The 22,837-nt window shown below is 39.8% G+C and overlaps 1 protein-coding gene across 2 annotated transcripts in view; it reads left to right on the top strand.

Annotated features, from left to right (window-relative positions):
- onecut2 (one cut homeobox 2) overlaps positions 1-22,799 on the top strand; it is a 36,153-nt gene extending 13,354 nt beyond the window's left edge. Inside the window, exons 2-3 of one of the 2 annotated variants that reach the window (XM_087175707.1) lie at positions 8,954-9,034; positions 22,482-22,610. In XM_087175707.1, coding sequence (XP_087031833.1) covers positions 8,954-9,003 — 50 coding nt within the window. In that variant the 3' untranslated portion in view covers positions 9,004-9,034; positions 22,482-22,610. Of the gene's footprint in view, positions 1-8,953; positions 9,035-22,481 lie in introns of both variants that reach the window. The other variant, XM_023412659.2, reaches the window with a different exon arrangement.
- The last annotated feature ends 38 nt before the right edge of the window (positions 22,800-22,837 follow it).

Genomic DNA, 22,837 nt, shown 5'->3' with positions numbered 1-22,837 from the left:
TTACCTGGATCAGGTAAAACACCTGTAAATGCACAAAGAATACACTGCAGTCAGAATGTGATCAGATCATCCACCGCACATCTAATAGTGTGTGTAAAAGACATCTTTACAGTTTGACCACAGTATGCTTGTCTTTGTTTGGCGTAGACCTCATACAGCAGCACTGCTTCAAGAAACAAGTTTCCTCAGTTCTGATTACTCTCTAACAGTACATGTTATGCTGATATTCTACATTGCTTCACTAGACCTAAGACAGTATATCCCCTTTTCCACTGCTCAAAAAACCTGCTAAGACCTGCTAATATTTGGATTTTGTTGGCAATGGAAAAGGGTTCAATCAGTTCAAATGGCTCTGCAGTAGATGCAGGTATTTATCGGCTCCAGCTCCAATTGGCATTGATGTAAACACAAGCCCCTGATGAACACGCTCATTTTCGCTCCTTTTCCTGCCCTAACATCCTCAGAGACACTGTAGACAGACCTGTCACCTGTCCAGCACAGTGCTGTTAAACCGGAAACACTGAGGCAACACTGCACCCTGGCATGAAAGAGTGAGCTGCAGCCTCGACATAAGTTTTAAAAACACACAATCACCGATCTAAGCGTCTCACACTGAGGCTCCGACACTCTTACAGTAACTTTTTGCAGTTGTGTCCTCAAACCGAACAGAAAGGCTAACTCAACTGGCAGTGCTTTAACAGGTTTACCTGCGTTTAAAGAACCCACTTATAACTGCTAAATTTAGTGGAAAATTTGGGGTATTACCGTACAATGCCGATGCCTTCTGCTATCTTTGTCAGTAATATTACCATCATCTTGCTCATTAAAGTGGTCCCACGAGAGTATTCCACATTGCTTCCTTTGACCTAAGACATTATGTGTTGTCTCCCAGCTCTGCCTACCTAATTTGCATATTGAAATCACAGTGTGGTCAGAATTAAGATACCAACTTCTGAGTAAATGCAGAAGTTAGAGATCAGATATCATTATCTAGCAGGTGAACAACAGGGGAAGATTCCAGTCACACATCTGCATGATTTTGCCTTTGTTTCATTTATGTAGAGACGCTGGCTGCAGCAAAGCACCGACCTCTTTATCAAATCTGTAAACTCCAAACATCAGCCTCGTGTGTTCAGAGTCTCCACAACCTTCACTGTAGCTCCCAATAAGAACATCAAAGGAATAGCGTAGTGATTTTTCGTTAAGACTGTCCACACCAATTATGGTGCTCCGGCGATGTTGGAGCAATAGAAATGCGGCTGGGGCCGTCTGAGCGGCTCGGGTTCAGAGGAGAAAATGGTCCTGTCGCTGCTTTATTACGGCGGTCAAATCAAACGTGACACCTGGACTCTGAGCTCATCGAGGCGGCGCACAATCAGCCAGAACTACATAATACAACACACAAACATATGCAGGGAGCTGCAGGGAGAACAGGCACACTATTCTCAATCATGTTTAAACCATATATGTTTTTATTAAAAATGAGTCTTTCTCAAATTAAAGCCTACATTTCCCATCAGTCCTGTTGTCTTGTGTGAGAATAACCATGCCAGGAAGAAATTTTTCTCCATCCTCCACCTCATCAACAGAAAGGTACATACCGTAAACCTAACACTGTATGTCACACTGGAATTGTGTATTATTCCGCTGCTGAAAATAGTCCCCGAACAAATGCACTATGCACAGCATGGATTTGAATTTTTTGATCGTAAGTGTGTTACTAACTGCAGACGAGGAGTTTGAAAGACTTGGGTCTTAGTGTCTAAGAAAATACACTATTCAGTTGCATTATGGGAAATTGATTGATTGACTGATCCCATCTGAAACTAAATTATTCTTTCTTCTTCCTCATATTTTAAACCTAAATTTAGAGTCAACATCAACTTCTGGATGTTTAATATTCCACATGTGGTTTTTATTATAATAATAACGATTAAGTCTTTTATTTTAGTTGTCTTTTTAACCCTCTCTCTCTTCATTTAGAGTTCCTGTGCGTGCACAGTCTAGTGTTGGATAATTTGTGAAATGTCTTGTTTTTTCAGGTCCGAAAACAGCTTGATGCATCTCAAGAGGCTTATCTTGTAAACAATACAATTTGTACAAGGTTTCAGTATGCATTCAGTCTCAGGTCCAATCAATATTGGAAACCTGTAGAAATCTAGGTCAGCCCTGACCTAGAATGGATGTGGATGAGAGAGTCTGGATCTGAGACCTTATTTGGGTCGTGTTGGTATTAGGAGGACCGTGTAGAGCACTAGGTGATAATTTATTTACAATATATCCCAAACATTATGTAGGATTGATTTACTGATGTTTATATAGACCAAGCCCACTGGACATCACTCCAAATTTCTTTCTCTAGCTCTTTCTGTCATTCCTCTCTTATATCCTCCCTCTCGCCGTCTCTCCCTCCCTCAGGTTAATTAGTATTGGTGTCACCGTGCGGCTGAAATAACTCTGTCCGGAAGCATAATGAACGACGACAGGCCGGATGGAGTCGTCAGGCCGCAGGCAGGGTTTATGGTGAAAGACAAACAGTGCTACAAAAACACAAAATAAGCACAAGGTCAGATTTCTGGACCAAAATCATTTTTTCACCAAAGAAAATGACAAACAAATAAATGAAAATTTAGTAATCATCGATATTATTATTACAGTTGTTGTTATTATTATTATAATCCTTATTATCAGTAGTATTGATATATAATAATAAATCAATAAAATGTAAAAGTGGATAATAATAAATAGCATACATATGATAAATGAATAAAGATTATTATTGTTAAAAATATAATAATAATAATAATCATAATCATAATAATAATAATAATCATAATATAACAATTCTGATAGAATAATAGTAATAGTACCCAATGGAGATGAAATAAATGAATGAATTAAATATATATGTTATCATTATTAATAATAATTGATAAGACAACCAACATTATATGAAATCTAAAACGCGGAAAATTTATACACATTTAAAAAATAAATTAACTATTAAGTACTAATTAATATTGATTTAAAAAGAACGTGAAGTTAAAAGTAAATACATATTTTTCCTGTCCCGACTCATGTTGTTGTTCTCTCTTATTTCGGTTTCTCTCTCTCTCTGTCTGCGAGTCAGTGTGTTTTTCTGAAATGTGTGTGCGTGTGTGTATATATGTGTGTGTGTGTGTGTGTGTGTGTGTGTGAAGCAGCAGTTTGGGCTCGGCCGTGCGTGCGGATGGGTGATGTGGATCGATGGCTGTAATCCCGAGCAGATTAAAAGAGCATTAATACTGGCAATGATAACGTAAACGGTGCGGACCCAGATCTCCATTGATCTGCAGGAACCTGATCCAGACCAGTTCCTGGAAGAGATGGGAGAGGTGGGGTGTAGACAGAGAGAGAGAGAGGGGGAGAGAGAGCTGGCGGTAGACAACAGAGGAGAGAGAAAGGGAGAGAGAGAGAGAGCTGTATTTCGTTGGCTAAAACCGCAGAATAATAATAATTATAACAAACTGTTTTATGTACAATATTACATGCAAATGAATAACAAGTGAAAGATATGAGTGTGTGTTCACAGAGCTGATGGTCTCTAAAAGCTCCCTTATCTTCCATGGTGATAACTAATGTCTTCCAATAAGAATGTTGGTTTCTTTTAACAGTGACCAATCTTTCACTGAACCAAGTAGTTTTATTTTAGAGAATAGAATTGAAATACTGTTTATGTGCTGGCATATGCATTTACTGCATGTCAGTTGTTGCTGAAGCTGCTTTCAGGTGAGGTGGTTTTTCTAGACAGTGAAATGGTTTGTTGGTTTGTCCCAGACCCGTTCAGGGTTGACAGTGGATTTCATATCAGATTGAAGCAGAGCAGTTAAATCAGTGAAGTGGTAAAATGAGATTTTAAGTTCCTCTCCAAAAGCTTTATCTCATTACGTTCCTATCTGTAAAATGCTGTGTTGTTCATGAAGTTTATCCCAAAGTGTCTCTGCACATTGAGGCTTTCCTCAGGAGGGTGTGTGATAGATTTAAGGGTGGCACACAATATAATGGTGCATGATGAAAGATAATGTGCATTGATGCGTCAGGGTACACCACTGTCATATTTCCCAGCACGTCAACTTACACTTATAGACACCAAAAAACTGCCATACTGGAGAGCTGACCTTTCCTTTGTTGTTCCACACCTCTGTTAAATGACACGACTGTTAAATGATGGGCTGTGTTTCCACCAATCATGGACTGTGTTTATATATCTGACTCTCCATCCAACAAATTTCTAATTGCTACGTTCTGGGAAGAAATGATGTGTGAAGAGTGAAGTTTGTGGCTTTGAGGACGAGTTAAACAGGAATTTTTTTGAGTAGTTCAACACAGTCTCGCACTCTAGCTGTGACGTTAACCACTCTAACCTCCTCCCATAGACACCCATTATAATTCTACCTAACTACAGGGACCAGCTCTGTCAGGGATGTCTGTCCATGACTGACTGAATGTCACCAGATTTTTATTTTTTTTCTTGCGACAAACTGACCAATCAAAATTTGGCCAACTAAGCCTCTTCTCATCGGCTAGTGTTTGGTAGACTATTAGTATGCAGCCCTGTTATTTAGTTTTTGTTTTCGCCTCTGTTTGACGTCTTTTTCTTTTTCTCCTGGTGTGAGTTTGTATTTATTCAGTTGACCTTTTGTCTTTCCATGTGTGCTGTTTGTGCTGTTAAAGTCAAAACCAAACCCAATTTATCAAGAAAACAAAACCAATTTTAAGGCTCAGATTGTTCTTAGTTCCCTCTGTGCTCACCTCCTGTAGATTTGGTGGTAAAAGCATTAAAAGCAGCCGGTTTGATGTGTATCAGACAGATGGGTTTGAAGGGAATCCTCCTCTATTTGATTGGGCCACATAACTGGATTCATTAAGCTGAATCTGTCAGTTATTGGATTATGTTTCATATTGGATGGATGGGATCCAATTGTAGATATTACAGCCTTTAATGGAGACAGGTTTAACAGGACAGAGCGGGCGGGAACATGTCAGAGAAAAAACTAAAGATAAAGACAAAATAAATAATTACTGGAAACAAAACAGAAAAAAGGAAGCCATATAATAAACTATAAACATGACATACATTGCTAAGAACGATAAAAAAAATTGAAACGGAAAGAAAATCCAGTTTTGGGCCAAAAGTATGTGGACACATGTCTCCACCGGTGTCTTTCATCTCAGAGCAGGAAATCTGATCAACTTGTATCGCTTTCTGCTGATCGTTTGGAGGCAAACACAGCGGCGAGCGGTTTACCAGGATGTCCGTTTATAGCTGCCCAACCTCCTTTTGATCAATCACAGATTACAATACAACCTATTGATCAGAGAACATTATCTTTCTTGTGTTTGTGCTCTGTTGGAGCTGAGCGCTGTTAGACAGAGTGGCCGCCAAAAAAAAACACTGCTGATAAGAAAAGGTAGAGAGGCTGGTTAACTCATCATCTATTAGGCTGTCAGTATGTGTATGTGTGTGTGTGTGTATGTGTGTGTGTGTGTGTGTGTGTGTGTGTGTGTGATGTCCAAACAGAGCTTCCCTCTGACTTGATACTGACTGACTGTTGACACTGTCAACAGTCAGCAGGTTAAAGGTTAGTGAATGTTTTCTCTGCAGCTTTTCAAACTTTCTCTCCAGAGACTTTAAACATCAAACTTTTATTTCACATGATATATGTTAATGTTTTTTTTTTGGTTGTTTTACTACAGTTAAAGTTTTCATAATGAAAAATACTGTTGCCATGGAGTCGATGGCTATATCCAACATGACATTTAAAACAGTTACTTATTTACACATCCAATTGCATTTATTTGTAGTTGTATTTGAGTTCACCAGATGAATGTAAGTGCAATATTCACTCTCTGTCAGCTCTGCTTTGGTCTCCATCAACTCCTTAGGGAAATATCAGGCTCCACTAATGTCTGTCTGCTGTTTGGTGCTGAGCAGGTGGTTTACTGTGGCTTTATTAGAGCTTTTTGGGCTAAGAACAACACAAATGAAAGCAGTGAAAGTAAAAGTTGAGGTCAGGAAAATAGAATTTAGATGAAAGCTGAGTAGAGTTGCAGACTCACATTCATCCCTATGAGTGACTCCGTTTACATGCCAGTAATCATGTGATCCTTTGTTAATATAAAAATACTGATTATAGCAGTTTTAAGTGTCTGAATTGTAAGTGTGAAATATAGTAATGTTGCAATGCTGCGTTATGTTGTGTCTGTGTTTTTATTTTTGAGTGTGTGTGAGTTTAACATCCTCCAAAACAATAAGACAAGATGGCGTTGAGTGACATCATGAAATACTGTGGGATCATGGGAGTTGTTGTTTTCACCACCATCACCGTAAGCTCCTCCCGGTTTGGATTCCTTTAGTGTCAGTGGTTCAGGAAATCAAACAGACCCGGTGATTCTAACCGTTAAAGTCAGAGTTTGAGAGACGCTGTACGGAAGACAAAGACTCAGGGAAGAGCTGGAGCTGAGATTGTTGCTAACTTTTGTTCTGATTGTTTCTCTGATAACTTACGAACGAGACGTTCAGCAGGTTTTTACCAGCAGCTGAATTATCCACAGAGGTGTCCTCCTCTCCACAACAAACACACCAGGGGATTAAAACCAGTAGAAACACTGAATAAAGCAGTTTCACTTTGAAAATCTAAAATACAGGGAAACATTTGGGATAATGTAAGAACACATGTCAAAAAAATATAAAACACAAGTCTAGTCATTTTTAGATATTTTAAATAAGATAGATATTCTAACTTTAAATGCTATTGTTATTTCCATGGAGTCTAACGTTTGGCTAGTGTTTAGCTAAGTTGAGCTTCAACTTAACGTTAATGTTAGCCCCTGATGGTTCCAAAAGTCGAGATTTTCATCTTTGTCACCTTTTCCATCCTGGATGAGTTGGCACACGCTCTTGGTTGAACTGCTCACAAGTCACGTCCGTACTAAATGGAATTTTAGAGGTCACATGCGAAAAAAGGTCAGGCACCGCAGCGCTGAGGACTTGGTTAAGGTCTTCTCCCAAGCCAGTTCATACATTAATTCAACATATATAAATTCAAGAGAAAGAATAATATATGGGACAGTTCAGAGAGGGTCAACAGTAGTTTACTTCAGTACAATAAATGCATGGCATCAAGACAAATAGAAGCAGGAACATGATGACTGAAACCTGGATTTGTAACTCCCACCTCGCTCTCATTTTACTATCAACTGATGTTGTTGTTGTTGTTGTTGTTTTTTATTATAATATAAATTTCTATTTGTTTAGCAACCTTCCAAATTGCAAAGTAGCAGATGAAAACTCAGCAGAGCTAGATGAGACTAAATGGAAAAGAGAGAGAGACAGAGAGAGAGAGAGGTGGATGACATCAAACTCCTCTGAGGCCATTTCTTCATCAGCTCAATGACATCACTGAGCCACCAGAGGCTGTGATTGGTCAGCTGCTTTCTCCTGGTAAACAAGTAGAGATACATTACAGTGTGTGTCTGTGTGTGTGTGTGTGTGTGTGTGTGTGTGTGTGTGTGTGTGTGTGTGTGTGCATGTGCGTGTGTGTGTGTTGTGTGTGTGTATGTGTGTGTGATGTGCGTGTGCGTGTGTGTGTGTCAGCGGGCAGAGAGACCTTTGTCCGGTGATGTCATCACAGACCTTGTGGACATACAGATTATACACTGATAAAACCATCTATCTGCGCACACACACACACACACACACACACACACACCAATTCAGTGACACACATTCTGAATACTCTCTCTCAGTCCCTCTTTGTTCCTCACTAAAGACAGAATTATATATATAATTATCTGTATATGTGATGTAGCCTTTACATAAACACTAAGGTTGAATGTGGACGGAATAATTCACTTTAAAATCTTAGAACAACTGAATCAGATCGTAAACAGACCAAAGTAAAGCCTGAAATGTTGCTTATGATGTAATGGTACTCAGCCTCAGGCCCACAGGTTGGTACCGAAGATGTAAATCTTTGCTCCACAAACATATTATTTCATTCATAAAAAAAAAAAAAAAAGCTCAGTCATTTCCCAAAACAGCTGGGCACTGAAGTTATTAACAAACATTATTCAAACAGGTGGAAACAGTGCATTTGTTGGGAACTATTTTCAGTGGCGGATTAATACACATTTGGTGCTCTAATGAGTTTTCACAGCGGCAGGACGGTGTATGTGACATTGACTAAATAATTAACCATAATGAGTGTGTTCATGGTAATGGAGGAACATGTCTTTAGAGTATCGCCAGCTTAATCTCTGAAGGTGTACATCTAAAGCAAATGAAAAATTGTGCAGGAAGTTTGGCAACTTTAAGGTAGAGTCAGTTTTTTTCCCCACTGTGCACTCATTATATTCACATCTTAAAGGGATAGTTCGGGTTATTTGACGTGAGGTTGTGTGAGGTACTCATGAGTAGTCGGTACATTACCTGCAGTAGATTCTAATCAGCGCACTTCCAGTTTGGAGATCCGACCGGGAGCACCGGCAGAATGGCAGAGCGACGTGCTGCTGTGTACAGTGCCACGAGAAAAACAACACCCACCGAAACAATACAATATCCGTTTAAATGTACACTTTATGTAAATTATTTTCAGCGGTTTATCTTCCTGTGAAAACAGCACTTTCATTTGGCACTACATTTTTCATCCGCTTAACTAACGTATTCCTACGCACAGGCACACTGTATTACGCCGCAGCTGCAGGTCAGCTGAGTGACTCAAAAAGCGGCATAATACAGTGTGCCTGTGCGTAGGAATACAGTAGTTAAGCGGTTGATAAATGTAGGGCAAAAATATTTGGGCCTACAAAAGCACAGATATTCTACACGAATAGAAACGGATAATTGATTGTTTTCGGTGGGTGTTTTTAAAAGTGTCTAAAACATGTTTTTTTCTCTTGGCCCCGTGCACAGCAACACATCGCTCTGCCACTCTGCAGGGTGCTGCCGGTCGGCTTTCCTAACTGAGAGCGCGCTGAACAGAACCTACTGCAGGTAAAGTACCGACTATATGTGACTACCTCACACAAGCCCACGTCAAAAAACCCAAACTATCCCGCTGATAATGCAGAAAGAGTTAACTGATTCATTGATTAACCATTCAATAAAAGGTTAAATGTCATGATAATAATTAATTATTATTAATTATTCCAGTCATTTAGCAGGTAACTAGTCTACAGCTTTGCTAGCAGCTCTGTGAGGCTGTACAGAGGTGCTTTGAGCTTACTGTTACTGTTACAATGCTAACATGCTGATGTTAAGGAGGTATAATGAAAAGCATGTTCACCATCTTGGTTTAGCGTGTTAGCATGCTAACATTCGCTAATCAGCACTAAACATGAACTAAAGCTGAGTCAGATGGGCTTGTCATTAATTTTAGTTAAAGGTTAAAGTTAAAATGTGTCCTCAGGGGGACACGAATGAAAGGTACCACATGTTATGGCAAACCAATCTGACAGCTGTCGAGGCTCAAGAGGAAATCTCAGGGGATCAGGAGGAATAAAATTTCATGGCTGCCCTTTAAATTGTTGTTGCGATTGCAACAATTGTTTGTTGGTTTGAACAAACCAACAGACTGACTTTGCTATTCATAGAGGCACGTTGCTCATGTGACCAAACATATCCAAAGCTTCTCAGATGCAGATTTCCTGCTTATCTATGTTTCATTTCTTTGTGATTTTGAACAGTCGGTCCGACGACCTGAGCTCTGATGGAGATGACACAGAATCTGTCACTGTTCAAAACGTTTCAGAGGTTAATTGGAAAAACAAAAAATAATCAATAGAAAGGTGAAAATTTGTGCTGCCTGACTACATGTAATAAACATACGCTCTAACGCTGTAATTTTAATAATATAATATTAAAATTAATATTAATATTCTAACAGATTCACTCACTTACTACTGTGTGTGTGTGTGTGTGTGTGTGTGTGTGTGTGTGTGTGTGTGTGTGAGTGAGTGAGTGAGTGAGGGGGAAATAGAGACAAACAGTGTGTCTTTAGTCTGTTGTTCCATTTCCGGTTATCTTGTCAAAACGGAAGAAGGAAAGTATCTTGGTGCATTAAGCACAACCACACACACACACACACACACACACACACACACACACACACACACACACTCACAAGCTCATAGTGGAGTGCTGATTGCTAAGTGCTACAATGCTGTGTGTCTCTATATACATCTCTGTGTGTGAGTTTAAGTGCTGAGATATGATGCATGTTTGCCAGCCTGCCATGCTAAGCTTCAGCATCTCGTCAAGGCTGCAGACTCTGTGATTTCCTGTCAACCAGACCTTTAGAAAAGCTCGTTTTACAGAGACAAAACACAGGGACACAGGTAGAAGGTGAAGAGACTTGTGCTCAGTGGACCTTCAGTATAATGGCAGCTGTTGAGTCTCTGGATCGAATGTGCTCTGTGGTCGGTTGCATTACTTTGTTGCTTGACTGAATAGCTTTAAATGTCTTGATTTGACCGTGTGTGTGTGTGTGTGTGTGTGTGTGTATGTGTAGCTATATGTACTGTATGTATGGAGAAACGCCCTCAATCTTAATTTTTTAATTTGCACTAAATATTTGCTGTAGTATTCACTTGGTTGGAGGAACTTTACTCATCTGGTCTTGTTTGGTGAAGCGGTGGTTGCTTTGACTGATAAACTCACCCAGTGTTATATGGTTGATTATATGGTAATCAAACGATGGATTATAATGAATTTATGGGATATATTTACCTTTGTTTTTAAAGAAGTGGTTTCATAAAGTTGGTAAATGGAGGACTAACCCTAACCCTTCAGTAATTTACCCCAAAGTAAAGTACCCCAACAATTCAAAGTCTACTTAATTGTTAAGTAAGAGCTTTTCTAACTGATTAATTATATGTTAAGTGTTAAGTCAGTTTGTTTTTTGTCTTTTCGAATTACTGGTTTAAATTAATTAAATTACACCTTTGTAGGTGTTTGAATCTGGTGGAAATTAAGGATTCATTCATTTTCAAGGGATTGTTGTCTGATAGTGAATCACTTCCAAACACCATCCTCGTGCTATTTGAGCATAAAATACACTTTTCTTGATGAAGGTTTTCGCACATCCAAATGTCTCGGGTGCAGGTGCGTTGGAAAGCATCACTTCAGTCTTGCGAAGAAGAATAACCCGCACACTGCTCTTGCTCAGCATCACAGTTTATTGATCATCCAAACATTTCGGTCTCTCGCGACCTTCGTCAGAGGTATTTCAAACAGTTCCAGGATCTTAAAAAGACTCCCACAAAATAAATGTTTTGTGGAAACGTCTTTCAATCACTGACAGTGATGTGTGTATCCTCTGCCATGTAACATTCCACATATGTATGTGTATATATATATATTTGTATATATACATATGTATGTACAAGGAAGAGAAGGTATATACATATATAAGCATACAAAAATCAAGTGAGACATTACAGTATATTATCAAATCTACTTACAGAAATTACAATCTATACTGAATGAAAACATCAGTTTTGCAGCTTTCATGTATGTAATATGAACTGTTGGTATCTTGAGTGTATCAGTAAGATAGATCAACAGGAGATAGATCAAGATAGATTGATCAATGAGAATAAAATACACTAAAACAATAATGACAGTAGCCTTTCACTTATTGGAAATATACATTTCTGGAGAGATCCTCTAACTGATCATGCGTTAAAGGAAGATCATGTGACTGAAATGAATCGCCAGCACTTCTAAGTACTGTACTGAGAGGTTCAGAACCTGACACAGTGTATTAAATGACGGTTAACATTTGTGATTATTTGGGGGAGAAGTCACCTGTGACACCGGAGTGAAGTGGCAGGCATTAACAGATGTCATATCTGATGAAGGATTTCATCCAAACATCGCTCAGCCCTGCCGGCTCATGACGGAGTGTCGAAGCAACCGAATGTGGCGCCACACACCAGCAGTGAAGTGTATGTCGAAGGGTGACTTTACTACTTACCCTGCACTTATATGCCCTCTGTGTAATGGATACCAAGGCTTAAGTGGTAATGGTGTAATAAAAAAAGAAACAGAGAGAAGGAAAAGGAGAGCCACGGAGAAAAGAGGGAGGGAGGAGAGAGACAGAAAGGTAGGAGGGGCTGGAAGATGAAGGAGAGGCAGAGGGAAGGAGACAGGAAGGAAGAAAAGCAATAGAGTGAGAGGAAAGAGAGAGGAGAGGGAAGACAATGGAGGAGGGAGTTAAAGAGATAATGGAGACAAAAGAGCGAAAATGAAGAGATGAAATATGGGTGATGGATAAGAAATAAAAGAGAAGAAGAAATGGCAGAGGAGATAATAGAGAAGAAAAATTACAGAGGTGAGGGACAAAGGAAAGAGAGGGAAAGAAGGTGATTGAGGGAGTAATGATGAAAAAGAGAGAACAGTAAAATAAAACGATGCAGAGAGTGTCTGAGGCAGAGAGAGACGGAGAGAGAGAGCTCTCCAGATGATGGCAGGCCTTTGTGCTATAAATCCTTTTTTCTTACAGAATGAAGCCCGTCTGTCTGAGTGTGGAGCCCTGACAGACATATATGACTTTATATTCAGCTGTATTGATCCCCAAACCTTCTGCTCTCTCTCTCTCTCTCTCTCTCTCTCTCTCTTTTTTAATTTCTATCTCTGCGCTCCATCTTTACCTCTCCTTCTCTACCTCTTCATCTCAGTCTCCCTCTTCACTGCTGTCTGTGTTCATCTGTCTGTGTCTGCCCATCAAAGACACAGACAGAGGGGGAAAATCATGGTGAAAGAGGAAAATGGTCAATTTCCCAAGAAAGAAAACCTCCCTGTTCGCTCGGAGGATCAGCTGTTAGAGACTAGAGCCACGGAACAGGGTGGTGTGAAGGAGAAACAACTCACACTCTTCACTGTGTTTATGGCTGTTTAAGTAATATCGAAAAGGTTTTACATGTAGTATGACCAATGCTTTGATTATTAGTGGGACTCGGTGCAGTCTGATGGCTTTGCAGCATTTTTCTTATGATTTTTCAAAGAATAAAAATCACAAACAAGTGTGCACACTCTCTCTTCATGATCCCGTGTGTTAAACAATGATAGTTAAATCCAGTATGGACAGTTTCCTGCATGAATAAAGTTTTGTCTTTACACTGCAGTCATCCAATGTGAGGTGTGTGCTAACGTATACACTTCACATACAGTGCCTGGCGTGTAGCAGGAATTTCAAAACTCCCCTTCTTTAAAAAACAAGTCCATAGGTCGTCTGTGCGGCAGGTTATTATGACCGATAGTTACGTTTTGTTGCTAGGCGACATCTAGTGGCCGTAGTAATTATGACAGGAGCAAAGGGAAAAGTGCGGAGACGTAGTATAAAGGGAGATAAAGTCTACGTCAGGAGGAGGTGATGGTGGATGGATGAATATGGCGCAGGAGAGCGCTGTTCCGTTCACATGAGAAACTAGTTGTTCATGTTGTTGCTATTATCCATGAGCGTTCAACAAAGTTAACCACCTTTTTATTATTGTAACCATGACAGCGAAGATCGTCTAACGTTGAGGAAGTACTTATTCTAACCCAAATCATGAACCTTTCCTAAACCTAATCAAGCAGTGAGCGTTATTATAGTAATCATGGTGGTGAAGGTAGGTTGGCCGCCATTGGTACAGTCTGTGTGTTTATTATTGTAACTATGACAACCAAGGTCCGGTTTGCATACTGCTGTAGGGGACCTATTTCGGGTTGTATCAGAGGGTAAAAAAAAACAACCTGTGTGGTTGGAGGACTGTTTGGGAATTTCACACACTTCATCATTAAACGCCCCGGCTGTGTGCGCACCCTAAACAGGAAACCTGTATATATTCAGGCCGACACAGTACCTTTTATTTTCTGAACTCTCTAACACAATTCTGTCACTTTTTTGTGAGTAGCTTGTCCATTGAGAGCTGAAGTGAAACCAGAAGTTCCAGGTTCTGTCCCAAAAGTGAGAACCTAGTTTCAAATCACACTAACATTTATAACTACAGAAATGATTCAAAATCCCTACTGAAGTACCTTACTTGTGTTGTGGTTCACTCCATTCATCTAGACAGGCATGGTAATGCTGTTTATTTGATAATTCTGCTTTAAGCTGTCTCCAAAGAACATTTCCCAGATGAACACCATTGTAGGTTTGCAGCAGCAGACCAGGAAATTACAGCTAAAGAAGATCACATTAGACAAGAGTGGATATGATTTGATCTCATGGATGAGGGAGAAACTGTTAAAATGATGTAAATACACACAGTGGAAAAACTTAATGGGACCTGTAGTTAAGTTTTGAATGCTAACAGAAGCTGGTAGAACATCGACTAGACACGACGTGATGTCAGGGCTCTCTGTCTGTCTTGCTTCATTTGCTGTTTCTTATTTTTAGTAGTTAGTTGGTTGTTGGGCTCATCATGTATACATACATACGCATATCTGTATATACATATCTATACATATGTATAATAGATTTGATAGAATTGTGAATTGTCATTTTCTAAATAGTCACTTAATACAGTTTTGTCACTATCTTGTGAGTAGCTGCTGAATCTCTGTTCCATATTGCATTGTTGGAATAAGTGTCTGTCAGCGACAGGACACATGCATGGCAATGTGGAGACTGAGGAGTCATGGACAAGATGCCGGGCCGTGATGTATCTTTGTGGTGAGGATGAAAACGGTCTGTAATGACTGCTGAGCTCCTCTTTCTCCTCTCTCTCCCTCTCTGTCTGTAAAATGACACCGAAGCTCGCTGGCTCACTCACATCCTGTCTTTAAACTTTCACTCAAACTCTATTTCTTTATATAGTTCATGAACAAAATTTGATAATTATAAATAAACAAAGATTAATTAAATTATTTTGGAATTAGGCCTGAGGAACACCACATGTTAAATTTAGTTTATTTAAGGAGTTGGTTCCCAAGACCACTATTGACTATCAAGCAATTATTTGGGATTTTTTAATTCTTTTTTTTGGTTCCTTAAGTATTTATTACAAGTGCTGAAAAAATTAGTCATTAATTAGTTGAACATGGTTTCTTGCACTCTGGGAAGCTTCCTTCGATCTGAGGGCAGATTGGATGCTACAGTGACTCACTGTCGCCTCTTGAGGTACAAAGTGGTATTTCGAGACGTGACGGGCAGGCACGCTAACTTCAGTAGATATCTCTGCAACACAGGTGGCATTTCAGTTATAGACTGTAAATAAAGATGGACGTAGCCTTCACCCACAGGTGTCTGAAGAGCAGCTTTGGAGCTCAGGGTGAGCTGCTCCACCGTCGCCTGTGCCTGACTCCGCCCCTAAATCCAAGCTAATCCAAAAATGGGAAAAGAGGTGGGGCATGTGTGGAGCCGAGACTTCGCTGCATACCAGTTTGTAGCAAACATATGTTCACACACCTGTCACTTAAAGTGGCCACGCCCCCTATTAGCATAACTTTAAGCCTCAATAAAATGTTAACAGGTGAGTCATATGAACAGTTGTCATGAAGGAGGAAATTAGCTTGAGAGACAAGAACTGTTTTTTGTACCAGGCTGTAAACATGTTTATTTCTGCTGGAAAGTTGGACATTTTAACATGGGAGTCTATGGGGATTGACTCACTGTTGGAGCCAGACTCTAGTGGTCATTAAAGGAACTGCAGTTTTTGGTACTCTAGTGTTGGCTTCATTTTTCAGCCTTTTAGGTTGGTGCTTGATTTCAATACACAGATGTTTAAACTGAAACATTAACACATAGCACCTTTAACTGAAGTAAATTTGAAAATGTGACGTTGTGGGAGGGATGGTCTTGTTTTCTCCCTCCATCTTTCTCCACTACTCCCCCTCAGATCCCTCTCTTTTACTCCCTAACCTCTCTGTTTGCTTTCTCTATTTCTCTGTATTCACTTCAAATGGCTGCTTCAATAAAACATTACCTTGATGTTTCTATTGACGTTCAGCAGCCCTTGACTCTTAAAACCTCTGTATAATACATTGATGCGTTTGCAGTGAGTGTTACCAGCTCTTGAGACTCAGCACTTGACTCAACAAGACTCCATTCAAGTGAATAGAGGACAAGCTTTAAGGTGGAATAATGCCTCTCAGGAGCCATATTGGAAGACTTGACCTCTTGGCCAGCAATGGTTGTGAACAGCTTATTGTGTTTTTGAAATGCACCTCTGTATAATAAAACTAAAATAAAAAACAATAGATGTGGTTAATTTCTGTAACTGACCTGCTTCCAGGGCCTTCTTTAGGTTTCACAAATAAGGAGATACTTCATCTTTTGGATCATCATCATCATCATCATCATCATCATCAGGACATTGAACAGATTGAGAAGAGGCAGCTCAGGCTCTTGAAATTTTTCAGTTTTCAGCCTAGCTGTAACATGCAGCACATTTGAACTGGGTGAAAAGCTTACTGAAAGACCACAGACAGAAGCAGTGGACAACTATGATGATGATGATGATGATGATGATGATGATGATGATGATGAGAATGAGAATGAGAATGATTATAATGTTGATGAGAATGGCAGTGATGTAATGGTGAGGAGAATGATAACACTGCATGATTGTCATGATGATAATCAGGATGATCATGATGGCAATGGACGTAGTCACAGTGGTGACACTGATAGTGATGATGAAAAGGATGAAATCACTGCGATGTACTGAGAATGACTGTCACATGATTGATTGTGAAGGATAATGTTGTTGATGACTCTGCTATGTTGAGACTGGTTCTGTTTGTGGTGGAGATTGTGATGAAGCTTTTTCATGATAAGGATTCTTCTGATGGGGATGAGTGTGATTAGAATGATGATGGTGATGAAAATGAGGAAAATTGTGATGAGAATGATGATTGTGATGACAATGATGATTGTGATGACAATGATGATGGTGATAAGAATGTTGCTGATTGTGAAGAAGAATGATGAGAATATTCATAGCAGTCAGCAGTGACGTTGTGTGTTAAGTACACCTACCAACACCTCTAAAACTCACTAACACAGTGTATCTCATACTGTATGTCCACTCCATACAGAAATATAAATGTAATTTCAGGGTTTATGAGGGTTATTGTGTTAGTATTTCTTTACATAAAACAGTGTATTCATACACCCAGTTCTTCTGAGCAAACACCAGGAGCTCACCCCGTGTTTTAGAGTGGCTCACCCAAAGGTTCAGAGAATATAAACCATGGATCAAATACGCATCACAAACCCAAACCTCTTCAACACCAAATCATTATTTGTCAGTTGTTAATCAAATGAGTTGTTGTGAAGTTTGTTTGGAAACATGTTGCCATGCAGACAGTGAGCTTCTTCTTTCCCTGGTTTCTAGTCTGATTTATGGAGGTTTATTTACAGTGGTGTTTTCATGTCTGTGTGTTCAGGTTTGACTGAATCATGACTCAGATTTTTGTCTGATGTGAGTTTCTGTTGTTTTTGGTACAAAGTGAGAATGTGAGTTTTGGATGTTGATATTTGAGATGTTAAAAATGGTGTTATACAGGAGGCTGAACAAGATAACTGTGTAATGAAATGATCAGGATATTGATGATTGTGATGGTGATGACTTTGAATATGATGGTTTTCTCGTTGATTAAAGACTAGGACTGGGTACTGTTTGAAATTTTACACCGATACCGACACAGTACCTGAGATTCGATACTTCGATACACTTCATAAGAAACCAAATCCAAAACATTAAATACCAAAACTTTGTAATATATCTTAAAACTGTGAAAAATATCCTTTAAATCAGGAACAATCTGATAAAAGAATGAATAAAAAACATTACTAATATGATGAGATATGATACTAGGTCTTTTAATAGTCCGTGACACATTTGGTCCGTACCAAAGAAACACTGTGGTTCAACACCGAGCCCTAATTAAGACATTAATATGTGATGATAATGAGACGAGTACAGTCATGGACAACATTGTGCTGAAGATGCTTTAATAAGGATTCAGCAGTGGTTATTCAGATCTAAATATGATGTAATGATGCCTGCTGATTACAGCAGTAATGTTGACGACCGTGGTTGTTGGTTTTTACGATGACTGCTATGAGACACGGGGAGGAGAAGTGGAAAGTGTAGTAGGCGAGTGATTCTGTTTTTTCTGCTGAGCTCTTTAGCAGTTAGAGACGCATTTAGCAACACACTGAAGTCTACCAGAGAGAGCTGATGAAAGACAGAGGAACCCTGCCTTATTGATCCTATTGATTCAACCCTTACCTTTAAAGAATACCAACCCCTCCCCCCCTCCTCTTACTCTCACTCCTCCTCAAACCGGTAAACCCCTTTTGAATAATATAATTGCGTATTTGATCCTCACTGTCACCTCGACCAGAGGAAAAAAAGCCTGATTGAATCACTCAAGCGTTGCTCTCTCTCCATTGACGGCAGACTCTGTGCGTTTGTGTGTGGGCGATTTTGATTGCTTCCTTTTTACACGTAGATGTGTCTGCACTTTCTTTCCTGAGAGAAAAAAACTTGTCTGGTGTGAACTGCTGCTGCGCTGCTTTTCATTAAGCTACAGTAAGCAGAAACCCAGAGGGGGGGGTGGGGGGGGGTGTACGTTTGTACTCATCTATTTACAGTATTGTAAATAGTATTTCATTGCTTTATTATTTATTTGATGATGTATTTTAGACATTTGTTTTGCTTGTTGAGGACACTCTTCTCATGCCCTGTTGTGATGCAGGAAAAAGAAACAACCCTTATAGAACCACAGTATTCAGACAAGCACTGCCTCCCTGTATTTAAATCTGAACATCTGGATATCTGTCAGAACGCTTTACACACATATATCTGTTCACTGTTTCTATTTTATTCTTATAACGAGCAGCAGCCATGTTCGAATAAAGTCATAATGGAACATTTATGTAACAGACACCTGTATCTAAACGACATTACTTAATCACAGGGATTGTTGCTATATTACAAATTATTATTACAAATTAGGAACAATAATTTGAGGATTTCCAAATAGAATGAAATTCAGACTCCTCCCCACACAGGTGTTAATCCTGGTGTCTGCAGTACTGAAAATGATACTACCCATACAGAAATATAATATATGACATATGTGTTCTTATATCAAGAGTGATGTTTCCACATATGTCAGCTATAAGGTGATATATTATTATTAAATATGAAAAATTCTTCATACTTGTAGTGAAACAGCAGGTTCAGTAGGTTCAGTAGCAGTGATATTAAATGTAGTCATGACAATAGAAGTGGTGTTGGCTACTGTTTCACTTTGTTGCGTTCATGTCCTTCCTGGTATAAATAAAGGTTGAATGTATTGAGGAGATATTTTGGGGGTCAGAGAGGAAAAGGAGGTTGATGTGACTGAACTAGAAAAGCTGTTAACAACAGTATAATTAATAGTCCACCCATCACTCTGTGAGCTGACAGTCAGAGATCTTATCACAAAGATCATCCAGTAAATAGTCGGATCCAAAGTCCAAGATTTGACTCTAGTTTAGACTTAGAACAAACAAAAACAAACCTCTGACTCATGTTTATGTCCCTTTGATATAATACTATGAATAATACTTTTTTCAAATCTGTCAATAGCAATTATAATAATCCAGTGCTATAAAATAAAATTGGGAACAAAGATAAAATAGTAAAATAATAAAGTACAGATTTAGTACAATTGACTGAAACAAGGTTAAAAATAAACAGCGCCACATGCAGCTACAGTAAATAAAGTGTGTTTTAATGTGATTTAAAAGAAGAGGCTGATTCTGATGCGATTGTCTCTCTCAGTTCTCTGGTGGTGCAAATGATTCAAAGCATAGCTCTCTCTCTCTCTCACACACACACACACACACACACTACACATTCACTTAATATAGTGATATTCAGAGATCAATAGTGCCACCTGTCAGTGACAAATTGCATTACAAGCACAACAGGTTGACTGGTGAGAATGTGGAGGATTAATATTCACAACATTTCACTCATTTACCCAGAGAACAGAGAAACAGAAGCGAGAATGAATTCTTATATGTGGTTCAACGGTAAGTAACAGTTTCCAAACATACCAAATACGTCAGGCTGAATTTGGGGGAAATATTAGCATAAGACATGTAGAATATTCCTGTTTGAAATGAAATGATGAAGCCATAAAACGTGGCCTGAATGTTTCACTCAGTGTAAACAGCATCTGTGTTTTTACCATGCATGATTTCAAAGCTTCACGACCATCTCTGATGAGACAGCGCCAGGGAGCAGCAGTGAGACAAACAGCTGTAATCTTTCATTCTGTTGTCAGGTTGCTAAACGCCGTGATAAGAGGCTGAGAGGAGACAAGAGGAGAGGGATGTGGCTGTGGCTGTGTGTGTGTGTGTGTGTGTGTGTGTGTGTGTGTGTGTGTTTACAGCGAAGATAGTTTCCCCTTACATAATAGTTTTGTTACTGAATTGAGTCCTTAACCTGATTTATATTGATCAGGCTCCGACTCGTGCATACTTAATTCAGAGAGGTAATCAAATCAAACGCACCCAGGCCTCCTCCTCCTCCTCACTGACAGACTGAGATAGAAGCAGCAGACACATTAGAGAGGGTGTTACTGTTATTGTTGTTGTTCTGTTTGGTCATAAAAACATCCATGAGAGCATAAATAACACTTTAGACTGCACGCATCACAGGTTAGATAAATAAAAGAGATGAATTCTTCTACATCTACGTTGAATGAACATTTTAAAGGCTCAGTCTGTATTTTTTTTTTTTGACCATATAATTACAGGCACTTTATCATAAATCTTATATTTTTACATCTTTCTCCAACTACACTATAATAAACACCATAAAAACAGAACAGCACCAGTGTTTATGAAAATCCAGTTGGAAGAATGAGATAATTTGATTAAATTAATTGAAATGTAACTTTGCATGGACACAATGTTAGATTTCTGTCATTGCTCTGTCGTCATGTTAACGTAAGCAGGTAGGCTCCTCACTGACTGTGAGACCTGAGGGCATGATGGGAAACTCTCCCCTGTGCTAATTGGTGTGGAGGTTGCGTCAAGAACATTTCATAGAAACATTTCATCGTCTGTTTCCCTGAAGAGTTTTATTTTATTAGTTGTGTTTTGTGCTACGACAGTTTCTTCTGGTGCTAAAATAAATCAGAGACACTGAATACATTCAGTAGCCTAAAATACAAACAGCTCTCCCAGACGTTACTCTAGTTTACCATGAAGGAGTAGTCCTAACCACAGCGGCCCCGGTTCCAGTCCAACCTGTGGTCCTTTCCTGCGTATCCTCTCTCTCTCTCTCTCTCTCTCTCTCTCTCTCTCTATCACTGTCACTACCAGAATTAGGGCAAAAAATGACTTAATACTAATAAAAAGTGATGAATCTGGCTGTGTCTTGTCGTTCAATACACAACTGTGACTTTTGAGCATGAAAGCGTTTCAGAGTCCCCTGGAAACACCTGCGTTGTGTTGTGAGTATTTGCAGCTCGTGTGTTTCAAACTGATGAAGCTGTTTTCTGAAGTCGTTTGTGTTCTCTCGTCTTCTTAAGCTGCAGTGCCATGAGCTCTCAGGCTGACAGGCAGGGTACAATATAAGAAAACAGTCAAAATGGAACTAAAGTCATCGACGAAGCGACTTCATGCCAAGATAAGCGCCTCACCTGAAACACAGGTGGAGCATCACATGGAGGCTGCTGCCTTGTGAAGCGTTTTTCAGTTGAGAGACAGACAAACAACATCATATATTGTGTAGAGACAAACAGAGAGACACAGAGGTGTGTTAGATGTTATTACACTCGAAGGGATTTTCTGTGATTAGAAGCAGGTGTTATTGGTTAGTGATCAATGGACAATGAAGGAACTGATCATTTTAAGCCTTCAGAGCTGCAGAGATGTTGTAGCTCGTGTTCTAATGAGTGAAATGCCTGAACTGTGTTGGTTGTATTGGCTGAGTAATGACACAGTGGAAGCAGACAGACAGACGGACAGACAGACGGACAGACAGACAGACAGACAGACAGACAGCAGGTAAACGAACATCAGATGTACACAACAATATGAGCTTCTGACTCGACCTTCTGTGTGTTTCATATCGGAGACGCTGCTAAATTCTCCTCCAGTATTTAGCATGGTCTAGTTTCAGCTTTCACTGTTGAAACTAGACCATGTTTCAGAGTTTATTCCTGTCCTCAAAACTCATAGTTTGACCAAATACACCTAATACAATGTCCGTTCACTGGCTTGGAAGGAGTTTAGCACAGTGTGCTAACCAGGAAAGACAGTGGAACTTCTGTGTAGCTTTGACCGTTTTGCTAATATCTGCTAATTCATGACTGGGTGATGAAAAACAGTCAAAAACAGTCCAACAACGACTGTGTTAATCTGTTTAAAAAAATGACACTCACACTTTTATTTTCTCTCTTCTTCCCATCACCCTCTAATTCCCCCCCCCTCCTCGCACAGCGTGCAAACGGAAGGAGCAGGACACGGCGAAGGACCGCAACAACACACCAAAGAAGTCGCGGCTGGTCTTCACCGACCTGCAGCGGCGCACCCTGCTGGCCATCTTCAAGGAGAACAAGCGGCCGTCCAAAGAGATGCAGCTCACCATCTCGCAGCAGCTGGGCCTCGAACTCACCACCGTCAGCAACTTCTTCATGAACGCCCGACGCCGGAGCCTGGACAAATGGACAGACGACGGAGCCAGCCCGGGCGCCCAATCCTCGGCGTCCAGCACTTGTACCAAAGCGTGATAGTAGATGGCGTGGAAGGGAGGGAAGCGATAGGGAGGGGTTTCGATTGGGGTGGGAGCAATGGAG

This window comes from Seriola lalandi, unplaced genomic scaffold, assembly GCF_002814215.2.
Source record: "Seriola lalandi dorsalis isolate HSWRI2012SDOR001 ecotype SW California unplaced genomic scaffold, Sedor1 jcf7180002054484, whole genome shotgun sequence".
Lineage (NCBI taxonomy): Eukaryota > Metazoa > Chordata > Actinopteri > Carangiformes > Carangidae > Seriola > Seriola lalandi.
The sequence above is the reverse complement of the archived record's forward strand: the minus strand, read 5'-3'. Positions and strand labels throughout refer to the sequence as shown.